This window comes from Aplysia californica, unplaced genomic scaffold, assembly GCF_000002075.1.
Source record: "Aplysia californica isolate F4 #8 unplaced genomic scaffold, AplCal3.0 scaffold00026, whole genome shotgun sequence".
Lineage (NCBI taxonomy): Eukaryota > Metazoa > Mollusca > Gastropoda > Aplysiida > Aplysiidae > Aplysia > Aplysia californica.
Genome location: NW_004797296.1, coordinates 2,100,023 through 2,114,483, shown reverse-complemented (window position 1 = coordinate 2,114,483; position 14,461 = coordinate 2,100,023). Strand labels below are relative to the sequence as shown.

At 37.2% G+C, this 14,461-nt stretch overlaps 2 protein-coding genes across 2 annotated transcripts in view; one reads left to right on the top strand and one right to left on the bottom strand.

Moving 5' to 3' along the window:
* Positions 1–1,209, bottom strand: part of LOC101856399 — a 13,599-nt gene extending 12,390 nt beyond the window's left edge. The window contains exon 1 of the mRNA XM_005091160.3: positions 1,012–1,209. Coding sequence (XP_005091217.1) covers positions 1,012–1,023 — 12 coding nt within the window. The 5' untranslated portion in view covers positions 1,024–1,209. The remainder of the gene's footprint in view (positions 1–1,011) is intronic.
* Positions 1,210–2,047: 838 nt separating this feature from the next.
* LOC101856153 (coiled-coil domain-containing protein 63) lies at positions 2,048–13,925 on the top strand (the record flags this gene model as incomplete). The annotated part of the gene is given in 11 exon segments (XM_005091159.3): positions 2,048–2,148; positions 3,939–4,121; positions 5,540–5,670; positions 6,247–6,428; positions 7,174–7,355; positions 7,998–8,185; positions 8,904–9,118; positions 9,425–9,593; positions 10,285–10,448; positions 11,924–12,018; positions 13,132–13,925. Coding segments are annotated over 10 exon segments (1,680 nt in total). The 3' UTR covers positions 13,328–13,925.
* Positions 13,926–14,461: the final 536 nt, after the last annotated feature.

Sequence of the window (14,461 nt, the reverse complement as noted above, 5' to 3'; positions counted from 1 at the left end):
TTTGAATAACTCCACCATTTTTTATCCAATCTTCATGAAATTTTCACAGAATGAAGAGAAGAGGTAGATCTAATACTAAAAATGTGTCTGTTGAATTTTTTATATATGGAATAGATTTTTTTTGGTAGTGTCTGGAGTGTGGATTTTCACGGATTTTTCGCAAACTTGAATGCTACCTCAGGAAAAAATTCATTAAAAATTTTCTAATTCGATTAGGAAAAAAACAAACAGACAAATTTTTAGATATAATGTTTGTGAACACGCGTGCAAAAAAACAATCAATTTCCATGAGCGATAAGTGCGGTATTCATTACGTAAGACATGTCAATAAAATCCAAAATTGAGACACAACAACACCTGCAAAAACAGCTTACAATCCAAGCTTGAAGTAGATGTTAGAACCTGGGATGAAATAGCTGAGGACAGGAAAATATTGAGGAAAGACTATAATGCTAAAGAGCAGCCTTAGATTAAACAACTGGGCTGAGAAGCGCCAACGATAAAAGGAAAACAGCGGAAATACAGAGCTTCGATCCACGTCACCGACACGCAAGCGCTGCGACAGAACTTGCGGTTCAAACTTCAAACATAGGAAGAATTAGCCATAACAGAAGCTGCATGAAGACTAGATCTAGATCTAGATTCTAGATCTAGATCTACCTAGAAATTATCTTAAGCTAAATTGACTGTCTGTATAGACGAAAAGAACCATACACTGATCAATTCTGTGTGGATGGTCATTCATAGATTAGATTTAGACCTGAGTGAGGAAGGACCACACTTCAATCAAAGTAAACCAAAGCTGTCTCTGCCATTTACCTGCGCCTAAAGCTGCACGGACAGGGCTTTTAAATGCACGCAATGTACTGGGCTTACTGCGTGCTGCTCGATTCAGAGAGACCGGCACTGCTTAGTCAAAATGAACGCGTCTTCGTTCTATTATGAAAGTTAACCATGCAACATCCGAAACATGTGGGGACTGTAATTTACGAACAGAACTGCTTAGATTACCTGATCTGACATAATGAAGTTTGAAGACCTTCTGTACTTTCCTCCAGGTGACCACACAGTAGTGTTCTCTGTGTATGTTCTGAATTCATGAGCAGCAGATTTGATTACATTTATTATGACAGTTTAGTAGCTCTAGATCTAGAGTCAACCCCTGTTGAAAACATGTAGCCAAGATCTAGAATCTAGACTCTAGATCTAGATCTATCTCTATTGAGGGTAGATCTAGTGAAAGTGAAAGAATGTTTGTCTGGGTCTATGGGGGTTATCATTTCTTCTTGACGTCACAGCGTTTCCTTTTACGTAATGTCTTTTTGTTGTGAATAGCACGCGTCATAGCTTCGCGCCATGTCAGTGACGTCAATCATCCTAAAACTTATTTTGCTCCACCCCAGCCGCTAGCGCTAGAGTAGCAAAGATAAGACACCCCTAGGCTGTACTATCTTTGATAGTAGTAGTAGTGAGAACGTAGTAGATCTAGACAGTGATAAAGCTAATCGACATTATAGGAAATTCCCGAATTTGTAATTAGGCAGTAATTTCTTCTTCTTTTTCTTCTTCTTTTTCTCCTCCTCCTCCTCCACCCTCCCCCCCCCCCTTTCCTCCTCCTCCTCCTCCTCCTCCTTCTTCTTCTTCTTCTTCTTCTCCTCCTTCTTCTTCTTCTTCTTCTTCTTCTTCTTCTTCTTCTTCTTCTTCTTCTTCTTCTTCTTCTTCTTCTTCTTCTTCTTCTTCTTCTTCTTCTCATCATCATCACCAAGATGCATCACCATTAATGTTATTATTATTATTTTTATTACTATTACTATTATTATTATCATTATTATTATTATTATTATTATTATTATTATTATATTAATATTGTTATTATTATCAAATGCCCTTGCATTCCAATAAACAAGGCTTCGCTCTCCCTCTACAGTAGGCTAGCCTACATAAAAAGAAGTGTAATCTTCCACGAAACCAGTTGAACATGAAAATATACGGAGCTAAACAACGATCTTTCGTATTGAAAACTTGAACTGCGATTTGTTGACACCAGGTTTCCGGTAAACATGAGTTGCGTCCCCTGTTCCCTGGCGACGGCAATACTACCAACGACGGCGAAGGTTGCTAAAGCTGAGGGATATCTGTAAACTTTAGGTTTGTAATCCAAAATAAGATCTTTACTGTGAAGCAAATGTACGAATTACAGTTGTAGAATTTGCATTATATCCTATGGAATTAAGAGTTCGGAATTCCTTGGCTTGAGCGGAATAAATTTCATCTGATATCGAAGGGCCATATAATTATAATTTTTATTTGGTTTTGTGAAGTGAAGGTCTGAGTATGCGTGACTACTAACTGCTAACTTCTGTCGTAGGGTTGAACTTAGGGACGCCTCTTTTGTTTATAAGATCATTGAATCTAACACAGGAGAATCATATAAGCAGATAATTCATATTATAGTTCCAAATGAAATAACTTAAAATTTATATGCAGTTGGAACAAAGTTCTCTAACTAAAGTAAAGCAAAGCTTCAATTCAATGTCTGTAAGCCCGGAGCATGATGGTTAAATCAATTAGTTATCTATACTCCTTAGTTGTTGTTTTTTTTAATTTCCTGATGTTTATAGTCTTCTTTATATATTGTAAAAATCAATTTCAAATTATGCACCCTATGTAGCTGCCATGTGCAGGCTTACATACATAGAGTATACTATAAATAGTAATATCAGTGTATAGGATAGGCCTATTATTATGTTGATTTTTTTAACAAAATGAATACATGACACATCTGTCTTTGAAACTGAGCTAAGCTTTTTTACAAGCAGACACTGTATGGAATATTGTTTAACACTTTTGCCGTCACATCTCGCCGATCTGCGATGTTTACCACAGTTTCTTTTGGATTTTCCCCCAAATGCCTTTGCCTTTTGTAATGAGAGGATAACTGCTATCTAATCCTAGATTCTACTCGTTAGTCTATTTACGTTGGTTTCAATACTCGCTGTTTCGAGCGGGGAACGATGAGTGTGGGTCGTACAGGTCCAGAGCTCCATCCACTGTGTTGACCCACCAGTAGCGTCGATCCCTGCTCAGACTAGGTTTTAGTAGTGGCTTGGAAGGCCAGTTTAACCTTTGCCGTCTGTTTATATACCCCCCGTGCTCCCTTATTCTCCTACATTCACTAGGATACACTGACTTTCTTTACTTATTTCACGTGATTCTGGCTTGTCTGGTAATCACAGCGAATTATAAACCACACCTTTGATAGCAAAGGTTTTTACTATATGAGCCTTGTAGCAAAGTGTTAAGAAGGGAATTAAAATAGGCAGCTAAAAATTTTTTTAAGCCAGCAGTATGCTTGATTAAGAGGTTTTCTATTCCTTTCATTTTAGTGTCTGATTATATTATGGCTAGGGGGTTGTATGAATTTAAATAATAATGCTTAACATCCTGAAAAATCTTAAATGGCTCTCTATGGTTTTATTATTATACACACTGCTTAAGGAGGATCATTTTAAAGTTTTCCTTATTCATGGGTCAGAAGTTTGAATAGATTGCAAATAGAATAACTTTCAGTTTAAAATACTATTCTGTAAAGTTAAGTTAAAACTTTTCAAATTGAAGATTCCATGCATTGTTGATAAAACTTCTTCATATTGTAATACCGGTACATCTAAGGAAACTTGCTCGCTTTTGCTCTGGAAAACTCAAAGTCGTAGGCTTCACATCTGTGCGCATTAGCCTATGAAGAAAAGCAAATGTGAGGCAGCGTGGAGGAATCAGGCTCTCGTCAAAATAATCAAAATGAAGAAACTTGCATTTTTCCGCAGGTTTGTGAATTTTTATGGAATTTTTGTTTTTTGGCTCAACACCATTCGTGCCCATCAAAGAACTCATTTAAGTGTGAATTTTTCTGAAAAACGTTGAAAATTATCTCCATTTAGGAACAGTATCCAATAACCAACGAAGATGCCGCACCCACGCTCCGCTCGCTCTGACATGAGCGATGCTGATATGGAAGGACTTCAGGAGCAAGAGCTCATTAAACTGCAGCGCAGTTACCGCAACATGGAGGGTGACAGAGCTGCCTACACTGAGGAGTCTCAGAATCTTATTCGTAAACAGAAGTAAGCCTTTATACCTGGGATTAAGTTTACAGTAAACAAGTCATACTCTGTTTCTTTAATTTTTGTTGTTGTTTTGAAATTTGTTCTTCTTTTTAAAAATTCTCCTGTTTTCTTTTGCAACAAAATTCAGAACTGCATAATAAAGAAATGGCAAATAATGATAACAATAATATTATATTCATGATAGCATGATGATGATAGAGTCCACGAATCTGGAACACGAAAATCACAAATTCTCGGGTATCTCAAACATAATGCTCGGTCCCATTTCCGTCCCTATGTTTTCTTTGTATTGACTTCAGGGAGTTCCCAAACACTCAGAAAACGCAACTCTGGAACTTCGAACAAATCCACTTCACATTCTCAACTAAAGACTGCTGTTTATAGCCTTTCTGGCCACGTGTCGGTGCTTCTTTGTTATTATTACAGCCAAAACATGGTCCTCGTCTCACCACAAGAGGCTGGAGGAAGGGGGGACAGGGAAGGGGGGTTGGGGAGTAATGCTGACCGCACCGCTGGTCTGTCGTCTCTATGACTATGACCAACAGTTTCCTCTTAGGCTATCTGTTCCCGACGTTTATTGTGCAAACTCATTACATTGAGTCCCCCCCCCATTAAACGCCTTCGTACTCTTAACCCCTGTCGGGGAATCCTAAACAAAACAGTCACGTGTCGTCACATTATCTGCCAAAATGACGTCACTAGAGTAATAAGGAATTGATATGACCACGTCCCTTCCTCCCCTTGCAAAGGTTCATGTAAACGCACGCTCCGTATAAACACATGCTAAGGAGCCCTCCCGAGCACCGTGCGTTTAGGCGAAGACTACTGTAGAAGTCCAGCTGCAATGGTAAAAATAATACTAATAATGATTAAAATACCAATAGCAAGAATAAAACTTAAACACATTCTATAGAGCCCAGTCACTATCACAATTTCAGAAGAGCTTTTGTTATCCAGAAATAAAACCAGGAAACTTTTTATTCAGACATACAGACATACATGAACCCACTCCTACAAACACCCTTGAACTTTGCACTAATATTACATGCACACACCTATGCAAAATACCCACCCACACACTGACTCACATATATAGACACACTTAAATGCCATCACTACAAGACCAAAATTTTTTGTTTCAATTGTTCATGCTTTACCCTATGAGCAATGAAATTTGAAGTTACTATTTTTATTTTAGCAAGTTCCATACTCACACTTCTGTTAGTAATACTTCATACCCTAAGAGGCTTTGTTTTGCGTACAGTTTGATAAGTTTGTATTGATGTCTTTATTTTTTTCTGAGATATTGAATATTATATAACTATAATAATGCAGATCTACTTTTGACTTTGAAATTGAAGTATATTCTGTCGTTAACTACATGTGATTACTGTCAACTGCTCACTCTCTTTCAGATCTGAGGTCAGGCAACTGGAGGGTGAGAAGCAAGAGCTGCTGAAAGAATTGCGATTGGCTGAGTCTCGCTCCAACCAGAACAAAGATGAGGACAACACAGATACCCTTGTCACTCTTCTTGAAGCCAAAGGTAAGCTCATCTTTTAGGTAAATAAAGGACTAATTTTTCATTTTAAAAAATGTATTGAGAGGGGAGAAAGAGAGGGACAGACTGAACGACAGAAGAACATTGAAAAAGAGGAAAAAGAGAGGGAAAAGAAGAGAGGGGAAGTGACAGACAGACTGATCGACTGACGGACAAACAGACAGACAAATCGACAGAGTGAGTGAGAGAGTTGAGCAGTATTACCCTGAGCGGTAACAGTACCCGACTACTCTGTCTGAAGCAAAAAAAAGAGAAAGAAAGAAAGAAAGAAAGAAAGAAAGAAAGAAAGAAAGAAAGAAAGAAAGAAAAAATCAAACAACAACTACAAAAACAAGTTTTTGGTGTATATGAAATAAAAACAGACATCTGAAGCATATTATTTTACCTATTACACAGCTTTTTAAAAGGAAAACAAGGCAGAATTTGATGCAATCCTAATTTGAGAGAATACCCTTTTAGTAATAAAGAAAATAGTGGGAATTTGTAGCGTAGAGAGCCTAATCCTTAGAAGGGTATATGTAATGTACAGTGCACCATTTCATATGTCTTTTGAAATTGCAGACAAGACTGAGGATGAAATGAAAGAAGAGGAAGACATGCAGAGAGAGCTAGATGCAAAGATCAGGGAGTGGGAGAAAAAGATAAAGAATCAGCACAAGAACATGGGTGGTGTGCACATGAGCTCACAGCACACGACACAGATGCAGAAAACACAGAGAGTCCTGGACAATCGTCTTGATCAGGTATGTGGTTTCCTCTGTTAGTGCAGTCAAACCAGCTCCAACTGCCACTAATCTAGGACAATTACCTTTACAAAGAACCACTTCCCACTTTGCCCTTTGCATTTTTTCTATTTCTTGATTAATGACACTGACCTGGATGTCCTCTGGTCTAAGACAAACATTTTTCTCCTCGGCAATGGTTGGCGGTCTTGAACAATTGCAACTGCTCCTCTGTTTTGTTACCTTATAATTTGCTGTTATTTAAACCTATCATTTTTCAATCAAATAGTCAATGGGATCTGTATAGTGGGATCATTATCTATCACTTGTTTTTGTAATCTTCATAGTCTTACAATCTTTTTGTAACAAAAAATTCACTTGAGGTTCAGTTGTGCTCACTGGATAACAATATTATTATTATTGTTATTATTTATTATCATCATCATCATCATCATCATCATCATCATCATCATCATCATCTTCATCTTTATCATCTTCATCACCATAATCATGATTTTTATTATTATTGTTGTTGTTATTATTATTATTATTATTGTTATTATTATTATTATTATTATTATTATTATTATTATTATTATTATTGATATTTTTATCATCATCATCATCATTATTATTATTATTATTATTATTATTATTAATATGATTATTATTATCAAACAGCCAGATTCATAAATAATCTAAATTATTTAGATGGCAGTGTAATATTTTTTGCATTCAATCATTAAATCTTTTGATTGTATTTCAGTCCAAGAAGCGATTCAATGACTGTCTGAGCCAGAATGCCAAGCTGAGAGACGAGATTGAGAGCCACCGCACGGAACACCGTAGGTTTGAGAATTTGTACAAGAAACTGGAAAAGGAGCTGAAGAACTTGAGAAAAGAGATGGCAGAAATTATCGAGTCTTCCACTTCAGCTTATGATGCAAGGTATGCTCAAGACTATTATTGATGAATAATCCCCTTGTCTCAGAGTTTTAGTGTCCTTGTCCTCAATCTATCATACTGAGCCCTTTTATTGATCTTGGGTGTACCTATAAAGAGATGAATATCTAGATGCACTTAACAAAACAACCAGATGTGCTACAAATCCTGAAGATTTGTTTGGACCAAATTCTTGACCCCACAGTGGTAGGTCCTTCCAAACATAATTGCACACAATCACACACACTCACACACACACTCACACTCACACACACACACACACACACACACACACACACACACACACACACCCCCACACACACACACACACAACTCAGAATTACAAAGTTCTATCTGCTCAGTACCTTATTTTGAGAAATGTGACGTCAAAGATTTCAAATTTCTTCTACATGTCAAGCTTTTTCTAATGCAATTCTTTGAATATCTTGCTAACGACTCCGAATAATCTTACGATTTTGAACGAGCAAATAGAACATTTGGTTTCTGACCTCATGGTCTTCGTAACTCAAAACAGCCAAAAATGTCAGATAGAACTTTGTAATTCTGAGGTGGTGAAAGGTTAACGAGAAAAAAAACAGTTATAAAAACAAGACAATAATTTCTATGTTTTGCTTTGTGCTCTCACAGAGATGATGCTCAGGCCAAGATGATCATCCTGAAGGAGAAGGCTGACAAGGACGTGCAGCAACACAACACCGAGATGAAGGAGCTGGTCCGTATCATCGACCACGACAGGAAGCTCAAGGAGTTCATGGGGATCAAAGGTCAAGAGAGGCAGGAGGACCCTCAGCTTGTCGCTTGGAGGCAGCGCAAAGGTTTGGGATGTTTTATTTGTTTTGTAGCTGTTTTGTTCATTGGGTATTTGGGGGGTGGGGGGGGGGGAGGCGCTGTGGGGGTTTTTTTTTTTGGGGGGGGGGGTATGGATGGTTTGGGAGGGGCATTTAATATTTTTTCTTGTGTTTATTTAATTTTGGGTTTTTGGATGAGGGTGATGGTTGTTTTCTGTTTTGTACTAGTTTTTCGTTTGTTTTTATGTGTTTTTGGTTGTTTTTGTTTTTTGTAAGAGGTAGTAGCACCGAAAAAATAGTTGTAATTTGAATTTGTAGTTTTTTCTTCCTGAAAATATCAGGTGAACAGTGATCAAAACGTCTGAATCTCTTTGATAATGATGAATGTATATACTCACCTATAATGCAAGCTTTTTAAAAAAATAAACCCAATATAAATGTGCGATATACAGCCAAGACAGGCCTCACAAAAGGAAAGTAATGATGACTAGGATTTTCCCTGATTAAATCAATCCCAATGCAATTACTAACTGTTTTTACAGGTATGACACTATATTTAATGCTTGACTTCACGCTTATTGAGAAGAATATCAGAAATTCATCTTGTATTAATCAGGCTAACAACAAAAGTGGGCCGATTTTGTAGTCAAAGTATACCTCCCCGCTGGTCGTGCTATAGACAAGTTATGGCACTCAATATATTTGTGTGGTTCTTATTGATGATTCCATTTTGCTGCCTCTACAGAAGCCCTGGAGGCTGAGAAGAAGAAGGAGAGCCAAGAAGACTCTGTGGAGACGTACGAGGAAGCCTTCCAGCGAATCCGTGCCATGACAGGGGAGGATGACATTGATGTTCTCGTCAACCGGTTCATCGAGGTGGAGGACACGAACTTTGCCCTCTTCAACTATGTTAATGAGCAGAACAACGAGATTGAAAAGCTGAATGAGGAAATATTTGCTGTAAGTATGATTTACTACGTATTCCAATTATGTTTTGTTCTTACAGCCCTTATTGTTGTTCAGGCTGCAAATTGAAGAAAGCATGTCTCTTCATTCGTTGTAATGTTACTATTGAAGCTTTTATCTCTAACCTTCTGAAAGTTTGTGCAGCTTCATCAGCAATTCATGATGAGTTCTCAGTTTGAACATTGACGTCTTTTTAATGTGATTCGATGTGACTTAGATTGAATAGATAGCGCCAACACTGCCTCGCAGTAGCTTGTTATGTAGTTCTCAACATTGTCCTTGGTCATTTATTGTCCCCAGATTCAGCTAGACATTGAGAACTTCAAGGATCAAGGCATTGAGCTGGAGAGTCAGAGGAAGGTCATCCTGAAAAATCTGGAAGAAAGACAGAGCAAAGCAACTCAGGATGCAGATGAATATGAACAAAAATATAAGGAGGTTTCCAAAATTCTGGATCAACTCAAAGCAGGTACTTCTGAAAAGCAAAGCAGAAAATGTTTTTAAGTTTCCTTCCTTATTTAGAAATCCTTTTTGACAGATGTCTTTATATTTTGGTTCTTTGTTGGTTACACTTAATTTCAGTGTAAGTAAAGTCATATTTATAGGGCATACTTCATGTAGAAAGTAAAATTGTTTGAGAATAACTGACGTTTTGTTTCATATTTTCGTTTCAGCAGTTCTCCAAACTGGATATCTGTATACATTGATATTTCATAAGTTGGAGTCCATTAATAATTATTAAAACAAAAGACTGTCTGGTTTACTTTTATAAAATTAAGATCGGGAGGAATTTTGTACTTTAATTTAGTATAAAATGAATTATTATATTATACAGTAGTGTTTTCTTAGGTTTTGATACATTTAGTTCTGTCCCGACAGAAAAAAGCATTTGTACCGTGCAAGTCTCCGTGATGATGGAACATGTAATCATCCAAATTCACACCACAAAATATAAACAACTACGAGTATAAAGAAAAGATTGAAGACCTTATTTCTAATCTCAGTAGCATTTATAAGCCTGGACTCATGTGGCACCTCTTCTAATGTTTGTGTTTTTTATGATGATTTGAAAGGAAAGAAAAGAAATTACTGTTGTACAGAGCCAGGGTGGTCAGAAATCTTTTTCAAATTTATATATATTGTCTCTTTTCCCTACTCAGGTATTGACTCCTTGTTCAACAAGATCAACTGCGATAGGTCAGCCATTGATGACATGCTGGGGGCATCTACTGGTGTCAGTGACAGCAACATGCTACAGTATCTGGGTATCATTGAACAGAGGACAAATGAACTCCTTGCTATCCAGACATACGTTAGTTCCAAGGTGAGTTTTTCTTCCAAGGGCTAGTATAGTTTCTGTATGGAATTGGTAAATGTCTCTTTCAAGGCACCTCAGTATTCTTAAAAATAAGACTACCGGAACCACTTTAGACAAGCTTTTTAGCGTAGGAGGTTAAGAAACCAGAACCAAATTCCTAAAACAGCTCAAGGTGTAGAATACTCCTTTAGGGATTTTGACAGCAAATCCAGCATATTACAAACTAAACTAATGATGTGCTCAGCTCTTCAATGATTGACAACCCTTTGAAAAAACATATTAAATTTCCTTGTCTCTTTGTAATAAACCCTCTATCTTATAGTTATAGTAGCTATGGTATCTGAGTCTATTCTTGTTTTTTTTTATTGACCTAAAAGTGAATGCGAAAGAAATACAGTAAATTGTGAGTTGCTCAGCATAACACAGCCATCAATGGTCTCATCCCCCCCCCCCTCTATCTCTCTGTTACTTCAGTATATTATATTGATCTTTTCCATTTCCTGTATGAGTATCACAGTGACAAAAGAGCTTCACCTCGGATTGTAATTGTAATTTTTCAGTAAAACCCAAGCAGAAATGGGTTCTTAAATGGACATAAAAAGGCGTTCAGTTATTCAGTCATAAAACAAATCTTCAATAGAAATTCTCATACTGGCAGAAAAATGCCAATTTGTTCAATTTCATGATATTGATGAGCACCGGATTTCACCATGCTGCCTCACAAATATGTGTTATCCTTGTGTGCAGAGTATTTTAAAAAAACAAAAAATCAACGGTGTGTGTGACAATTGAAACTTTTAATACTGTACAAGATTTATGTAGTAGATAAGCACAACCTCTTCAAGACAAAGTGTATTTTTAAGGAATGTTCTCAGAGTATTGCACTTGAACTTCTTTTGTAATATCGTAATTTCAAAGATGAGATATTGTGATGTCGAGATCGTGTTGAAAGATCCTGTTTTTGGGGCTCAGTACTGTTAAATATGTCACGATGCGGTGGAATCTGGCGCTTGTCAAATTTTGCGCCTGTGGAGTTATTTGTATCGTCTGAAAGCTGATTTATTTGCCTCATTTTCTATTAAATAAATATCCATTTATCTTGTATAGAACTCTAGATATTTGCAATTGAAGGAAGTGAGGTCGCAGGTTTCAGCGTTAAAATTAGCAAGAAAATGGCCGCTAAAGTTTGGTAACTCCAATAGTTAATGAGTCTTTGAAAACTGAAAAATGACATATTTTGAGCCTTTAATCAATGTTTTTCAGGAAAAATTCACATGGAAATGTGTTTTTATATCGACATAAAAGAGGTTCAGCCAAAAAATAAAATTTCGATAAAAATTTCCAAACTGGCATGGCGGAAATTAAATGCCGTTTCTACGATTTCGTTATTTTGACGAGCGCCTGATTTCAGTATATGCTGCCTCACAAATATTACTGAACCTGTTTGGTCACTCAAAGTAAATCATGTCTCTTTATGACAGGATCAAGAGAAATATGACCCCAAGGCACCTGGGCTTCTTGGTGAAGGACCTGGCGCTCCTCAGCAACAGTTTCCCATTTTGGCTCCAGCTGTTGGGTATGTTACATGAGTTTGACTTATTTGTGTTTTTTCTTTTCCTCCCTTTTCTTCTATCTGTCTGTCTGTTGAACTGCCCATTCATTTATCTCTCTTTCTTTGTATTATCATCTCCTGCTGTCTCTCACGGTTTGTCTGTTTGTCTGTCTGCATATCTCTCTCTAATCTGGGTAACGACCGAAAAAATTTTCCTCTCTAAATTTGTCTCCTTTCACCTCATTTCCTGCTCTCTAGCAATGTTCTGTCGTCTGCTTTCGTCTCCTCTTTCTGCCCCCACCCCCTCACCTCCTTTGCCCCTTCGTCTGGGCTCCTGATTCTTTCTGCAGCCTTTCTACTACTACTCCTTCACTTCTTCTTACTGCTGTCTTTCGGCCACACCCCTGATCTTCTGGTAGGAAAGATCTATACCTAGCCTTCTCTGACAAGGGCGAAAAATTTTGGAGGGCCCGTGTGCAAGTTGCGCACGTTAAAGATCCCTTGGTGGTCTAAAATCGATAAGAGTGGGCTTCGGCCGCCACCCGGGCAAAATTCAAAATTTCCTACCAACTGAAAATATTAGGTGTGTCCCGCGCGCTCATATGACCTTATGCAGTTGCGAGCGCCGTAAAACACTTTACAAAAACAAAAAAATCTCTCTCTCTCTCTCTCTCTCTCTCTCTTATTCTCTCGCTCTCTCTTTCTCTCTCTCTCTCTCTCTCTCTCTCTTATTCTCTCGCTCTCTCTTTCTCTCTCTCTCTCTCTCTCTCTCTCTCTCTCTCTCTCTCTCTCTCTCTCTCTCTCTCATTTATATAAAATGACATTTTTTTTTGTCTTTCATTATAAGAATATTTCATTTTAAAATTGTGCATTTTTTAGTACCATTTTTTTCTCAAGATCAAAGTCTATTACAATCAAACTCAACCTGAGACTGAGAGATTGAGCAATTGTTTTTGAGGAATATGATAATAATTTGTAGCTTTGGAACCAGCTTCAGACCTTTCATGTTCCTTATAGTTTTTGAATACATACGCTGAAGCATGCAGATCTTGTACTTGAACTGTGTTCTTTTTGTGGATGCGAAACATAACTTTATGAGGATATATTGACATCACTTACTTTTTTTTTTTTCTTCAGGGATGAATATGAAAGTGAAGGCAGTGAGGGAGAGGAGGAAGAAGCACGACCTTTCACCCGCAATGAACTCCAAGCCAAGGTACTCAAGACCGTGGAGAAGCGGGAGACTGCAGCAAAGAAGGAAGGCTTCAAGTATGACTTGTCAGGAGCAAGAGAAAAGGCTCAGAAAAACCAGAAAAAAGATGGGAAGAAATAGATGAAAAACCATGTGAAACAAGGAACAAAAACATCGTCATTGCCTTGAAAAGTGAAAAGAGATTGTTCTGATTTTTTGTGTTCCATATTTAAAATTAGCAACACATCAAAGTAATGTTTTTGGTATAACACATGTTTTTACATCAGTGCAGCAGTACAAGTTTACTTTTGTGAATTACTTACTATGGAATGTTAAAGTTTAACTGAGAATACTTTACCTTCATATCTTACCATGCGTTTGTCCATTTTGAGAGATATACAAACATCTCAACTGGCAAACCTTTCATGTGTTTATTATACTATTGAGATGTTATTGTTATTAACCTTTTCTTATTTGTCCCATAAGGCAGTGTTTTTTATTTAAAGCCTTAAAAGGATAGCTGGAAAATGTGGAAGGGGTAAGACTTGTACATAAAATAAATTGTGAGAGAGCTGTAGCACTTTTAAGTTACATAGAGCAAAGATACTTAAAGCGCCTGTGTACGTATTCTTTCTCTCCTTTAAAAAAAAATAAAAGCAAGCTATATGAAAATGATTTTGTAATGGTGTGTTTACCTTGTGATTTTAGGCGAGAAAAATAAATCACAGTTAATTTGAATTATTTGACTCGACTTTCTTTATTGTTATTTCCTTCACTTTGTTTTTTTTTAAATTTTCAGTGTAGTTTCAACTTTTAGGACCTACAGTCGAACCTGTGTAAAATGTCTACCCATTGTCTAGGAAGAAAGTGGCTGTTTAACCCAGGTGGCTGTCTTAAGAAGGATTATACTGATCAAAATGAAGAAAGCTAGCCATTCCCTTCTGAGGTCGAAACTGGGGCTGATCTCAGGTGTAGGACTGCTGTAAGGCTAATTCAAAAGGGTTTTATTTTTCCTTTGTAGAAAAAAAAGGGGTGGAGGTGGGGGGAGATAAGAAGAGGTTGTTTGGGGTTATTTTTTATGTTGTTTCGTTGGTTTGTTTTTTCTAAGCTTTTTTTTATTTGGTTGCTGATTTTGTGCAAGAGTAAAATAAACAACAGACAATGAAGACCCGATGCCGTGGTAAAACAAACACAAGTTCATAGTAACATCCATTGTTACTGTGTTACAAATTAGGTAAACGAAACAGTTGTGGGCGGGGCTAGGTTATGATGGAC